Consider the following 14,083-nt stretch of genomic DNA (forward strand, 5'->3'; position numbering starts at 1 on the left):
ATACATTTTTTACATTTAAAACAAACTATCTGTTTATACATCCCATGCAGTTTTTGTTGGCAGCAGATACAACAAAGCATTAGTGGTAAGAACTGACTAAGCTTATGTCCAGACATACAGTAGCTTTGGACATCGACTGGCAATGTTTGGACAATTCTCAGTGCCAGAGTTTACTTTAGCAACACTCCTCACACAGTTCTCCTCACTGACATGCAGCTCAGCATCAATGTCCAAATTACAATAAAGCAGCAGGGGATATATACCGCACTAATAATAGATGAGTCTGATAATGGTAGACTTCTATTACTGGCTATCAGTCAATAATGAAATTGTACACCACTAATATCAGGCAAAAAATACAAAGACAAACTGTTTTCATTGACAAAACAAGTACAGCATATACAAACTGTGATACAGCAGGTGGGGTATGCACCTTTAAAGCTGGTTTGTGATCTGTCAATAAACACAGAAGAAAAGGAAAAAAGAAGAAGAAGAGCAGCACGCTGTCGTCGCACTCATGACATCACACCGCAGCCCCTGGGTGGAGTGTGTGCTGTGTGGGAGACTAGAGATGCCGTCGCCAGTGTACATGTTTGTTACACTTTCAGGGAAACCACATCTTAGCCTTTCTTAAAAATTCTTAAAAAAATCTTATTTTCTTAAAAATAAATAAACAGAATACGTGTATGTATGCACATACTTCTGCCCTCTCTTGTCAATTCAATTCAATTTTATTTAAAGTGCCAATTCATAACACAGTTATCTCAAGACACTTAACAGGTGTGTAAACAACACATTCAACAAAAAGAAGAAGAGAAACAGAGAGAAACAGGTCCCAGGGCAATACCCCACACTGAGTAAGCATTTGGCGACAGTGGCGAGGAAAAACTTCCTTTTAACAGGCAGAAACCTCGAGTAGAACCAGACTCAGTGTGGACGGCCTTCTGCTGTGGGAGGGAGAGGGGGAGAGGAGAGACAGGGAGAGGGGGGAGAGGGGGGAGAGGAGAGACGGGGAGATGGAGAGTTGTAACACACCCAACAATGAATCTCTGCTTGCCTCCTCCATCTCTGTCTGTGACAATCATCTGCAGACATCCAGCGTTTATTGCCTCCAGCAGAGGCATCTGATCATACAGTTTATTTACAATTGCTAAGGACTAAACTATGGATCATTTTTCATTGCTTTGTTGCTTATAACCACAGGCCACATGATCACATGTCCCTCTTCAACACAGTGAAAGCTGGATGCCTGGGCATCCTGTATCTGCAGAAGATTATCAGCTCTCTTGTGAAGTATGGAAATTGGACTGGATGTGTAGTTTTGGCCTTTGAAGGAACAATATCAAGTCTAAAATTAAGGCTGATTCAAGAAATCTTTGACAGAACCGCTTTGGATTATTATTTAAATGTTTAGCTTATTTAAATGTTTAGTTTTATATCCTATTTTCTGTTTAGCTTATATTTCTATTTACCTTGTACTTTTATATTCTTATAGTCTACTTACTGCTCCCGGGACCTCAGTCCTAATTTTGTACCATAAACATGTGAATGTGAGCTGGTATGACAGTAAAGTTCCTTGAATCCTTGAGTCCTTCCAGGTGTATTTCGAGTGTCAAAATCGCAGCATTAATTCATCTGGGAGCTGGAATTCAGTTCAATACTAGCATATATACAAAACATGAACTCAGAAATGCCAGTCAGCTCTGACAGTTGGTCTCACAATGAGTAAAACAAAACTCAGAAATCGGAATTTCCAGATTGCTCTGCGGCTCCCTCTCCTGGTGAAGCCTGAGTACTGCGTGTGAGAGCTTGCTAAATCTGAAGGTGGCACAGTGACACTGAAGATTTACAGCAACTCTCTCAGATACCAACGGGATTATCCGTTTAGAATGGAGTTACTGTCTATATCTATATCTTTAATGGAAGATCATGTCAGGAAAAGAATGTTTTCATCACAAAGGTTTACTTCGATTAGATTCCTTAAATCAGGCAGCACTTTATTGCTGTATGCATTTAGCTGTATGAGGTTTTCCAACTGTTCATTTAAGAAACAAAAGAGGGAAAAGTTTTTCCACACATCACAGTTCCAGTGAGAGCAGAGGCTTTTTAAGATTTTTACTAAATTATCTGTAGTATTAAAATAATCAATCCTTGTTTAATGAATTCTAGTCTTCTGCCTAACTTTGCTATGGTGAAAGAAAAACACAAGGGATGAGACCAAGAGGATTTTCCTTATTTTGGGGACAAATTCATTACGTCACATCCAACATGACTGGTTGGAGAAAATGTGGCAAAAACTCATACAATTCCAAAACACTTGAGATTCAGCCTCCTTCAAAACAATGTGACTTACAAAATTGTGCACATGCACCTGAGAATAGTTTACATCAAAGTTCTGTGGAAATTATATAGCTTATAAGGATACTTAAAAATTGAGAATGCACACTGTCTGCTTTGAATATACTTTTCCGGTGTGAAGATGCTATATGCTAAAAACCTATTTAGAATCAGTGTGTAGTGTAGGGCAAAACTAGCCTCAAGGACGCACTAAGAGACGTACCAGCTTGGCAGCGTCCTCCAAATGTTGACGAAAGAGGGCTGCTTTGATTAATGGCAGTGGCCATCACTACAATCCCAAATGGTGCCTCACCACAAAACTCTCGGTCTCGTTTTGATTTGTTATGAATTGAGTTTTAATTTGATTTTGTTTCGTCTCTTTTTGTCCATCAGCTTAAGAGGATATTGCATCTCAGAGCACCTGTTGGATGGTAGGAAGGAAGGGTAGCCTTCGCCTCAAACGTGACTAACAACACCACCTAGTGGTAATGATCACATAGCACAAGTTACATTTTTACAAATTACACCCATTTACTCTCACAGTTTTAAGAGCATTACCTGTAGCTGTAGATATGTACATTTACTTAAAGTATTTGGGATGTACTTTCCACAAAAGCACTCTTGTTTTATGGTGCTGGTGATTACTTTGACATAAATTCAAGGACAATATCTTTTCTCAGAGCAATTTTTTGATATGATGATGAACAACACAACACCAAACATCTGATAAATCCATTTTAATGGAAAATGTAAAACCCTTTTGAACTTCAATGTACAAAGCATGTAACACTTGCACTTTAAAATTTGAAATTGAAGCAAGCCATGTTTTAAAAAAATACCTCAGTGAATGTATATATGTATATATTTACACATTATAGTAAACCTTTTAATTATTTTATCTTTTAACTTCAAAAGTTCACCATAGTAAATCTTAACAAAACAAAAAACAAGACAATTCATTCTTTTCTTAAATAAATTACATCTTTTTTTGTAAATGTCTCAATTTTACAGCAAATACTTTTTCATAAAATGCTGACGTGTAGAAGCCATTTTGTTCTTTCTTTACATAATACAACTTTACACAGTCTTTACAATAATTTGGCAGTTCATTTTCAAAAAATGGATTTATGGCATGAGGACTGTAGAACATCAACATTTCCCAAAGTTACAGGCATTAGCTGGTGTGTGTGTGTGTGTGTGTGTGTGTGTGTGTGTGTGTGTGTGTGTGTCCTCCATCACAGTAGAGCCGTATTACAACTGAAAATCACATAGCAAAAGGAAAAAAAACCTGTACAAGTCACATTTACATTAATGCTTTTGTCTCAATAACATCGCATATCATAGAGCTATAAAATAAATACATCTTCACAGAGCAAATAAAACAATGCTCGTATGAAAAAGACAATTAAGAACAGAACAGCAACAGACAGCTAGAAAAAAAGGACGAGAAAAGACAAATGACAGGAACAACAAACGAGGGAGCAGCAGATCTCAATGCCTGCTGGCTGAAACATCTGAGATTTCTGTTTTGCATTTTTTTTCCCCTCAAATCTTTTTTTTTTCCTTGATTTTTTAAACAGCAGAGATGAAAGTTTTGATCCTGATGCTGCTTGCTGCTGGTGATGCTGTTGTGATCAGCAAGATATTTCTGTCCAAGACGTTATGTGGTGCTGCTGCAACAGACAGGGATTAAACCTCCTTGATAATCCACAGCAGATTACAGTGCGTCTCCATCATCACTGCAGCTCCTGCTGCCATCAAACCTGTGAATTTACAGGAGCTCACAGCACAGTCTCCATGGAAACCGGATCTTAGCAGGAAACATCCGTTTCAGTGGAGACTTCCAAACAACATGCTGTACTTTGTTTCCCAGAATTCCTCTGTCCTCCCTGTGCACTGAGTCTATGAAACACAAAGAGGTGTGCTTGTTGAGATTTAATCCCTGTCAGTCCAGTGGCCCCTCTGGTCTTGTGTTTGTCTCCTCTTGGCACTGAAGGTCTGGGGTGATGATGGAGGTGCCTCTCACTGGCCACCTGGATGTGTGATTTGTGTGCAGTTGACACTGCGAGGTCCCCTGGGTCACATGACCAGCTCTGACCCGAACACCTCTTATGGTCATGTGACACAGTCCTGCATGAGAGGTGATGGGTGTGGGGACAGCAAGGTGTCGATGGGAGTCGTGTCCCTGTCTGGAAGGCGTGAATGAGGCCAGTGAGGTGTCACGAGTTCTCTTCCTCATCATCTTCCTCAGAGCTGGCCCTCTTCAGGGCACTCACCACCTCCTTTACACAGTGGTACAGGATGTTTTTCACCTGAGGATGACGAGAAAGTTTTCACACTGGCACTTATTCCACAACAGTTTCTTTTATTACGATCACTGTCAGCCTGATCCCAACCGCACAGACATTTCACTCTGCCTATACCAGTCCCCATATTGTCTTTAAATTATGTTGAGAAGCACAAAACGCAGACACTGAATTCTTTACTGTCTGTTGTATTGATGTGAATCTTAATTTAATGATTAAACACAATGCTTTCAGAAACTTAAACCTTTCATTGTGTTGTAGTGATCTCACTGCAGCAGCAAGTTTTCTTTCCATCAACTAATGGAATAATCAGCCAATTGCGGCAGGTCGAACTGCAACAGTAAACAGTGCACTGAACAAGAACCCGACATGTGGAGTCGGGGAAACTCTGTGCAGGTGTCTGTATGGGCTGTGTTCAGGCACAGAGCTGGGCAAATGTGTACACATTTCATAAACCACTGAAACTTGTCGGGAGAAAGTGGCTTCCACCATTGTGCTGTGGAAGGAGTTTGGAAGCAATGGGACTACGTGAGTAGAAGAACTGGTCAGTGAGGTGACTGTGACAGAGCATCAGAGGTTCCCTGTAGTGACACAGTAGCACTGTCTCATATGGAGTGTATGCACAGAGGCAGCCCTTAGTGAAAGCTATACAACAGTATGGGCAGTGAAAACCCATTCAAAAAGAATCATTTATTAGATTTGTTAAGAAACAATAACTTTTCATTTCTCTTACTGACTCGGGAAACAAAGTTTGGTTCAGCTGCTCTTCCATCTACATCACCAATTGCACATCTGTTGATGCTCATGTACACAGTGTAGGCCCAAATCTACAATTTATTAGATATGATGCTACCAGAGTCTTTGTACACATCTACATGGACAGCTCTGAGGTCAAAGCAATAAATGTTCACTTACAATAAAATAAGCATGAGTTTATTTGCACTGCAGTTCCTATAGATAATAATCCTGCCCTCACTGTCTTGCTGAGTAAAACGGACCAGAACACACACACACACACACACACACAATGGATGGCGACTCACACCTATTTACATTCGTGTCTATGAGAGAATGAATGTGTGGAGTGCATCCAGAGCAGAGGGACCTGATGTCCAGAGAACCTCACTGACTGCCATTCTGTCTAATTTATTTTATTGTGACACACACATTACATGTGAGCCAGGAGGAAGGATACTGACTGATTCTGAATCAGTGACGGAGCACAGCCAAACTCACATTAACACTATCAATAAGTGAGGGAATTTTAGCAAGATTTTAATTAGATTTTATTAGTTTGAATTTAAACTAATAAAAACTCAGTGGTTCATCACCTGTAGTTTATCCTCGTAGTTAACCTCCTCCTTACTGGGCCGGAGGTCCTGGGTCAGGTGGAAGGAGTTGGCCACGTGCTCTGGAGACACAAAGTCATTGATTACCTGAACACAGCTGTGGAGGTTCTGCACCTGAGAGAAAGGATGGAGAGAGGATGTGAGAACACTGCATCCCTGAACTCAGGTAATGAAGAGGTCATAGGAATGTGCCAGAATGTGTCTGGAGTTCATTACAAAGGTCAACAACATTTCATTTTGTATGTAAAAAATGCATAAGAACATGAACTACAGTATTGTGATAATGTCTAGAATCACAACCGTTTACAAAGAAAATATTGCAAAAATGAGGTTTTAATTTATGTAATAAAAAAGGGTAAAAAGGTTGAGAAGTTGCAAAACAAATATCAGAAACTCTTTACCTTAATCAAACATCACTTAAAGAATAAGCCTGATGTGTTCTACATCTTCCTTAATTTCAGTCAATATAATCAAAATACAAAAATCTACAAAATGTTAGTCCATCTCACAAAACATTCTGACTTCCCAAATCTGTCTGTGGCTCACAGCTTCAAGCCCATTGGTTCGTACTGATAAACTGTTTCATTTTCAAAAAAAGGGTTCAGTGATCCACTGCAGCTGGACACTGTAGACTTCAGCCAACGTTAGGCAGACATTGTTTCAATATCTTTCAAACGTGCTGATCTGTGTGAGTGTGCGCACAGTGTGCATGTGTGAATACTGTGTTTACCTGGTGCATGGCCCCTGCTGGTATAAGTACAGAGTCTCCCAGGAACTGAACTACAGTCCAGCCCTGAACTCCGTGTTCATCAAGCAGCTGCTGACGCTGCTTCCTGCTCAAGTACAAGCTCTGCTCTCTGACTGGGTCCTGGTCCAAGGACATGTCCAATCCCTGCTCCTTACACAGCTGAGGTAGTTGATGATTGGATAGAGTAAGTTGTTAGCGAGTTCGATATTTAGACTCAAGTTCACCACATTTTCTTTTGAAGTTATTTTAGTTTAGTTCAGTATGATTGTCAGAGTGCTGACCTTGTGCAGGAACTCTCGGACTTTGTCCATGTCTCTGTTGAGGTAGATATGCCACAGTGCCCCCGGTGTCTCACTGGAGTCTTTGAGCCTCCTTCGAACCCCCTCATCTAGATCCTCCTCCTCCAGACGCTTCAACACTCCTACACACAGACACACACTCATGTCTTTGAGGCTGTATTCAATTGTTATTTTAATCTTTTAAATAATGGATTGATTGTCAAAAATCCTTAACTATTTAGTTTGTAATGATATGATGCATATAAAAGAAAGCAAATCTTCATTTCCATAAATGCATGCATAAAGTTTTCTAATGAAGCAAGGCTAGAAAATGAGAACAGAGGCTGTTCTCAGAGACTGAGAAAATGAGAACTGAGGACATCAGAAGAAGAAACTAAGAAGTCTCTGCTATCCCATCTGGAGATTACTTAATCGAGTTTTCATGTTTCAGCTGTATCAGACTCTCCTCTCTCTCACACAACACAACAAGGCAGACGGCCACCCACCAAGAGCTGGGGTCTGCTCCCAGGTTTCTGCCTTCTAAAGGGAAGGTTTTCCCTGCCACATGACTGCTCATGGGGGTTTAATTGAGTCTCTCTGTACCAAGAATTAAATTAAAGAGTTTGGTCTAGACACGGGAAAATGTCATGAGACAAGTTCGGTTGTGATTTGGCGCTACATAAATAAACTGAATTGAATTGTTTAAGTAATCTCTTACAAGAAAATGATATGGATATTTCCAAGGATGGCAAGTGCTTAAGTAAAATCCCAGTGACAATTACTATGAACAGTGAAGAGGAAAGGGGGGCTAAGGTTGTAGAACGTAGGTATCACTCTTTCATAAAGGTTCAGCAGTTCCAGTGAACAGTGGCAGCAGCATTTAGCTGAAAGGTTTAAGCAGCCTATGAGTGTTTGTTTCAGCACTGGACAGGACCCTGCTATCTTTGGCTATGTCAAGTAAGATTAAGAGGATGACGAGGTCTGGGAACTTTCTCTCAACCCAGTCTCCATTCATCCTCCTGTCTCTTCACTGCTCAGTTTCTTTTCTTTCCCTCCTGTGTACACTAACCTATAAAACTGTGATGTTAGATTTAACTGATACAAGTAAGCCTCACCAGTTTTGGACAGGACTCCATTGCCTTTGGCTACTCCTACATAGACCAGGACTGAGACGACATCTGAGACTTCCACGTGGAGGTTGGCAGTCCCAAAGTCCTGGTCCTGAGATGCAGCTACACCTACAGGGAAACAAACACCTAATTTATTAGAAGAAGTGCAGAGAGGAATTTTATCTGCCAAGAACTTTTTTTGGGAAAAATGTAAAACCTGATGGACAGAATAAAAATGGTTCTTAGAGTACTATCTAGAGAGTAGACATAATTCTTATTTTTTTCTTTTAGTTCATATATTAATTTTGGTACTGCTCTCACTGCTCACACATTTGTCTTTAGTTAGTTATACATTTTGCTTTTCTGTAATAGACAGATTTTCAGTAAAAGCGCATAATGCAGTAGTAGTAAAATTGTGGGGCAGAACATTAACTCTGCTTGATACAGAATATTTATTGATCAGACAATTGTCAAATGATTCTTATAAGTTAGTTAACACATTTGTTTGGATCATGGATAATGTGTTAAAACACAATAACACAAACTAACTGATGGAGGCAGCAGTAGAACAGGAACTCCTGCTTTTCAAGGTTGAATTATAGTTATTCTCAAAGCTATTATATCTATATCTCAAAGCCAACTATTACATCAACAGGATTTTTAATTCTAAACACATAGATTAATATCGAGTTGGCCCCCATTTCGCAGTAATAAATGCTTCCACTCTTTTGAGAATATTTTCCACAAGATTTTGGGGTGTTTCTGTGAGAGGAAAAGACCTGGCTCACAATCTCCGTTCCAGAAAGTTGCCACAAAGTTGCCACAAAGTTGGAAGCATAGCACTGTCCAAAATGTCTTGGTACGCTGAAGCATTAAGATTTCCCTTCACTGAAAGTAAGGGACTTAGCCTAACACCTGAAAAACAACTCCATACCACACCTGAATTCAATAATAAAGATGTCCCAGTACTTTTGTCTATATAGTGTAACTATGAAGGGAGCATAGATGGAAATAACAGCTTCAATGGAAAGAGCTGTCTGACAGCAAGGTGAAAATCAGTGAAAATATTCTAAATATAACTGATTCAAACTTGGTAAAATACTCATTAACTGCTAATTAAGTTCTCAAACCCAAATCTTCCTGCTCATTTTATATTAGCATTTATGTACAAAAAATTAAAGTGAAAAGATGAATGCTGCCAGGAGAAGTCCTACCGTAGGCACAGCAAAGTCTTGGCCCCAAATCTGGCCTGACAAAGAAAGATGGCAGGTGAGAGGCCAGGTTGAGATTGCCCTCTGGATCGGAGTACTCTGGCAGGGGCAGGTTCTTCATCAAGTCATCATATCTGCAAAAACATGTCTTCTAAGATGGGCTCACAAACACTTTATATTGTAGTGCACTGGAAAACATGTACCCATGAAATACATTTGGATTATCATTAGCATTTTTTTTTTTAGCATAGTTTTTTGCATTTGTGTTTTTGGGCTGTTAACTTAAGATTCAACAGCACAGGTGTGTGTGCGTACCTTGAAGGCATGAGGGCCATGAACTCCTCTCCAGATGGCCAGTCCTTCAGTCTGTAGACCATAGGTTCTCCATCCTTGGACTTAGGTCGCTCTTAATAGGTAAGAAAGTCTCAGTCAGACTGACAGACCATCTCATATGAATGATGTGCAAAAGCAGCTATCTAATTATTCAAACAAGGACAGTGAAACCAAGCACAGATCAACTCACTGGTGATGTCTTCAAATCCATCCCAGAATTCCTTGATCCCGGAGTTGGACACCACTTGGTCTTTACAGTTGAGGAGGTCTCCCTGATGGTCTGCAAACTCCTGGTTGAAAGAGTCAGCTTTCCACAGACTGGCATTCAGTCGCTTATGGATCCCTGACACCAACACAGGCTGGACAAACACGAAAACATTAATATTATTACTAAGTAGTACTTTTAGTACAGCATTGTTACTATGAGCACTGCCGCTGCCCTTGTTAGTAAGCCTATTCTGTACCTGTCCTTGTTTCCAGCACTCTCTGAACAGCTTCCAGTTGTTCTGGTTGCGGTGGTCTTTGAGCCACAGTAATCGTTTGTTGTTTAACCAGCAGTGTGAAATATCTGGATACTGATTGGTGGATTCGTCTAGCACTTCCACAGTAAGAGGTGCTGACTTCTTCTTGTCTGGTTTGGCATCCTCAGTAACAACGGGGGTGGGGTTGTTGTTGTTGTTGTTATTTTTGCCTGGGGTGACAGGCTCTTGCTTGATTGACAGCTTGGTGGTGATGTTCTGGCGGCTGGCAGGGATTTTATTCTCAACTACTGAAGCAATGATGTCATCAAGGATATTTGGCATGGTCCGCCCACCTTTTCCAGTCTTTAGAAGGAAAGGAGGAAAGAGGAAAAATGATTATTTTAAACCTCATTTATTCAGTGCTGTGGGCACTGACAAGATTAGTAGATAAAACAGGTGACAATATTCTATACTATTACACATCTTCAGGTGGGGTATGCTTTGCTAGGCAACAAAGCAAATAATTAATTCATTTCCAAACCAGTAATCCTTGTCCTCATTACAGCATGAATGTATCAATCTGTGTACCTGTGAGGCAGTAGAGTAGACTGGTGCAAAGGCAATTCCTGCATCAGTAGAGCCCAGCTTCAGCTTCCCTGCTGTGGTAGTAAGCAGATCTCTGAGTGTGGATCCCTGCTCCGTACTGTTAGCCACCAGCGAGGTGGTCTTACACTGCTGCAGGACCTCCAGACTGTCCCCTTCCTTGTCTTCCTTCACCGATTTACCCAGCACCACTGACTCCTTGTTTTCTGTTAGAGGCAGTGGGAGTGAGGCAGGGGCAAAAACAGGTTACTAAAAGCCAACATACTTTCTGGAGGTGAAAAACACTAATCAAATGGATCATTTAGAAGAAATCATTAAAGAAGCACTGACTAAATGATAAAACTGGACTGATTCTATTTAACAACATAACACAGTCTAAACCCCTCACCCTTTGCAAGGCTTCCCCTTACCTTTCTTTTCCTCCCTGGACTTTTGTTCTGCCAGGTCAGCCAAGAAGTGCAGAGGTGACTGAGACTCTGGTGGGGTGACAGGAGCACTTCCTGCGTCGCTAACCGGACTGCTTCCTCCACCGCCTCCTCCGTTAGTCTCCGCCTTAATTCCGCCTTGGTCGGAATTCTGCTGAGAGCCCAGTTCAGCTTTCACCAGAGACAGCTTGTTACTGTGGTTCAGGACATTCTGCAGAACCTGGCAGAGTTGAGGTTAAAGATTAACACAACACTGGCAGCTTACAATATAGATAAACAATGCTTCCTTCATAGAGAGTGAAAAGTTACTAAACAGTAATCATGTTAATTCTTTTCTAAAGTTTGAAAAGATTTAAGTGATCAATGTCCAGATCCTGGCTAAATCTACCTGTCCCAACAGTCCGGTTTATTCAGTACCCTATCAATACAACTTACTTAAAAATTTTGCATATATGCATCACTTTTCAAATGTGTGAACTGGTGTTATAGTAGTTAACGGTTTTCATTTGTCTCCTCTGCTCCAGAATGAATTATGGTATATCAAAGCATCATTACCATGACTGTCAGAAGAGAGAATCATCAGATCGTTTGCAATTTCATTCTAAAGGGACAGCAGCTATTGTGTGCATGTGTAGGGCTGCAAGCCAAGTGGAGCCCACTGGAACAACTTCACGATTCACATCATACTCCCAACCATCCAGAATTCCCTGACAGACTCCTGTTTTTCATTGCCCTCTCCCGGTTTACTCCCGGGGTCACAATTGTCCTGCAGTTCTGCTGATTTATGACAGATTTTTACACCATGTTACCACAACCTGTTGCTGGGAGTGTACAGCGTGTATTCACCCTAAAATACTACTGTTTCTACATCACCTAAAGGTCGTTTCCTGGCACGCAGATAATGCCAAAAGAACATCCACGCTCGAGACTTGCACTCCAAGTACTCCTTACATATAGAGACAGATCTTATAGTTTTAAAGGAAAGGGGCACACATTTTTACAATCCCAATTCCAAAAAGGCTGGGACACTGTTTAAAATGTAAATAAAAATAGAATGCTTGTGTAATGTAAATAAAAATAGAATGTTTCTGTGAATGATTCTAGAATGATTTCTGTTTTGAGACATTCTGTGATTCCATCTCAGAATCATTGTAATGCAGAATCCTCCTGACTGAAAAAAGAGAGAGACCATCTGTCTTGTTATCAGCACTCAGTTCAAAAGCCTGAATCTCTGATGCCATGGGGGTGCATTAATGCCTATGGAATGGGCAGCTTGCACATCTGGGAAGGAACCATCCATGCTGAAAGGTATATACAGGTTTTAGAGCAGCATATGCTCCTGCCCAGATGATATCTTTTTCATGGAAGGCCTTGCATATTTCAGCAGGACAATGCTAAACTGCACACTACATCTATAACCACAGCATGCCTTCGTAGCAGAAGAGTTGAACTGGTCTGCTTGCAGTCCAGACCCTTAACCAATTGAAAACATTTGGGACATCTTAAAAGGAAAAGTACAACAAAGAAGACCCAAGACTGTTGAGCAGTTAGAATCCTTTATCAGTCAAGAATGGGACAACATTCTTCTCCCAAAACTCCAGCAACTGATCTCCTCAGTTCCCAGACATTTATGGCCTGTTGTTGAAAGAAGAGGGGGTGCTACACTGGGGTAAACATGATCCTGTCCAAACTTTTTTGAGACACGTTGCTGCCACAAATTCAAAATGAGCTTTGCATTGTATTTTTGTTTAGATTTCACATAGCGTCCCAACTTTTTTGGAACTGGGTTTGTAAAAATCTGATTTTCTGTCGAGTATGGGGTCACACCGACGTGAATCACAGACTCTTGTAAAGGAGGTGGCAAAAAACTGATTCATGACAGATTCATGCAAGATCTCAACAGAGGGGAAAATTATTCTGCATTCTATGTGAGAATTAAGAAAAATCTTTAACAAAAATGCTTAAAATGTTGCATTATAGTTATTATTTTATCGTTAAAATTCTTTAAAAATCTCCAAAATGCAGGAAACAAAATGTCTGAAACTCTTCTGGGTGACCTCCTTATTTTTTTTGAGATCTCAAGGTTGGCAAGTATACTCATGATATCATGATGGCAGCACACAAGCAAATATTATTTGTTTGCATATACAATATTTCCTTCGACAAAACAACATTTAGGTTATTTGTAAAAGATCTATCTGCTGCATTTTGGGATTACTCTTTTAACTTAAGACCCAACATCATATCACTAACTGTTTATCTACTAAATATAACATCTGTTGTGGCTCTCTAGAAATCAACATGTTAAGGGTCTGAAGCACTACTTACAGGAAAGTCCAAGCAACGCACTGGATAATCACAATAAAAAACAGAATAAATGAATAATGAATGATACAGTGGTTTAGCCCAGGAAGTGGAATAGTACCTGTGAGACTCCATTGGTAGATGGGAGTTTGTTGAGGAGGTTCTGTTTGTTGTTGCAGGGACAGTGGGATTTGATGTTGTATTTTTCTCTCAAAGAGTGCATGGCAGTCACCAAATCTGTCAACACTGAAATATCACAGAGATGCAGCAGAATTTCAAAACAAAGCAAGACAATTTAATCTGTATGGCAAATTTCATACACCAGGGATTTTGACTTAAAATAATATCACTGTTAGTATTTAATCCACATTATTCACTCTACTACATCAGTGTTCAAGAAATGGCAGGAACTAAACACAGAAAAAAGGGCCATGGAATGCAGACATGGTGTAAACAGGAAGACCATAGTGAGTACTCTACCTGTGCCAGGTATGATCTGCGTTGGCATCAGGTGTTTGTGATCGTGAGGTTGGCCTTTCACACACTTCAGCCAGCTGTATAGTTCTTTATCTGATTACACAAAGAGAGACACAAGTCACTTGCTGTAATAATATGACGA

General features: G+C 40.3%; 1 protein-coding gene across 4 annotated transcripts in view; it reads right to left on the bottom strand.

The window, feature by feature from the left end:
• Nucleotides 1–3,059: 3,059 nt before the first annotated feature.
• jmjd1cb (jumonji domain containing 1Cb) overlaps nt 3,060–14,083 on the bottom strand; it is a 125,546-nt gene continuing 114,522 nt past the window's right edge. For all 4 annotated transcript variants that reach the window (XM_046377810.1, XM_046377809.1, XM_046377812.1 and 1 more), the window contains 13 exons: nt 13,945–14,034; nt 13,586–13,710; nt 11,146–11,380; nt 10,721–10,941; nt 10,136–10,495; nt 9,862–10,030; nt 9,654–9,744; nt 9,342–9,472; nt 8,134–8,256; nt 7,022–7,161; nt 6,723–6,899; nt 5,975–6,106; nt 3,060–4,649 (listed from right to left, as the gene is read on the bottom strand). In XM_046377810.1, coding sequence (XP_046233766.1) covers nt 4,557–4,649; nt 5,975–6,106; nt 6,723–6,899; nt 7,022–7,161; nt 8,134–8,256; nt 9,342–9,472; nt 9,654–9,744; nt 9,862–10,030; nt 10,136–10,495; nt 10,721–10,941; nt 11,146–11,380; nt 13,586–13,710; nt 13,945–14,034 — 2,087 coding nt within the window. In that variant the 3' untranslated portion in view covers nt 3,060–4,556. The remainder of the gene's footprint in view (nt 4,650–5,974; nt 6,107–6,722; nt 6,900–7,021; nt 7,162–8,133; nt 8,257–9,341; nt 9,473–9,653; nt 9,745–9,861; nt 10,031–10,135; nt 10,496–10,720; nt 10,942–11,145; nt 11,381–13,585; nt 13,711–13,944; nt 14,035–14,083) is intronic.

The sequence above is a fragment of the Scatophagus argus genome, chromosome 21 (assembly GCF_020382885.2).
Source record: "Scatophagus argus isolate fScaArg1 chromosome 21, fScaArg1.pri, whole genome shotgun sequence".
Taxonomy (NCBI): Eukaryota; Metazoa; Chordata; class Actinopteri; family Scatophagidae; genus Scatophagus; species Scatophagus argus.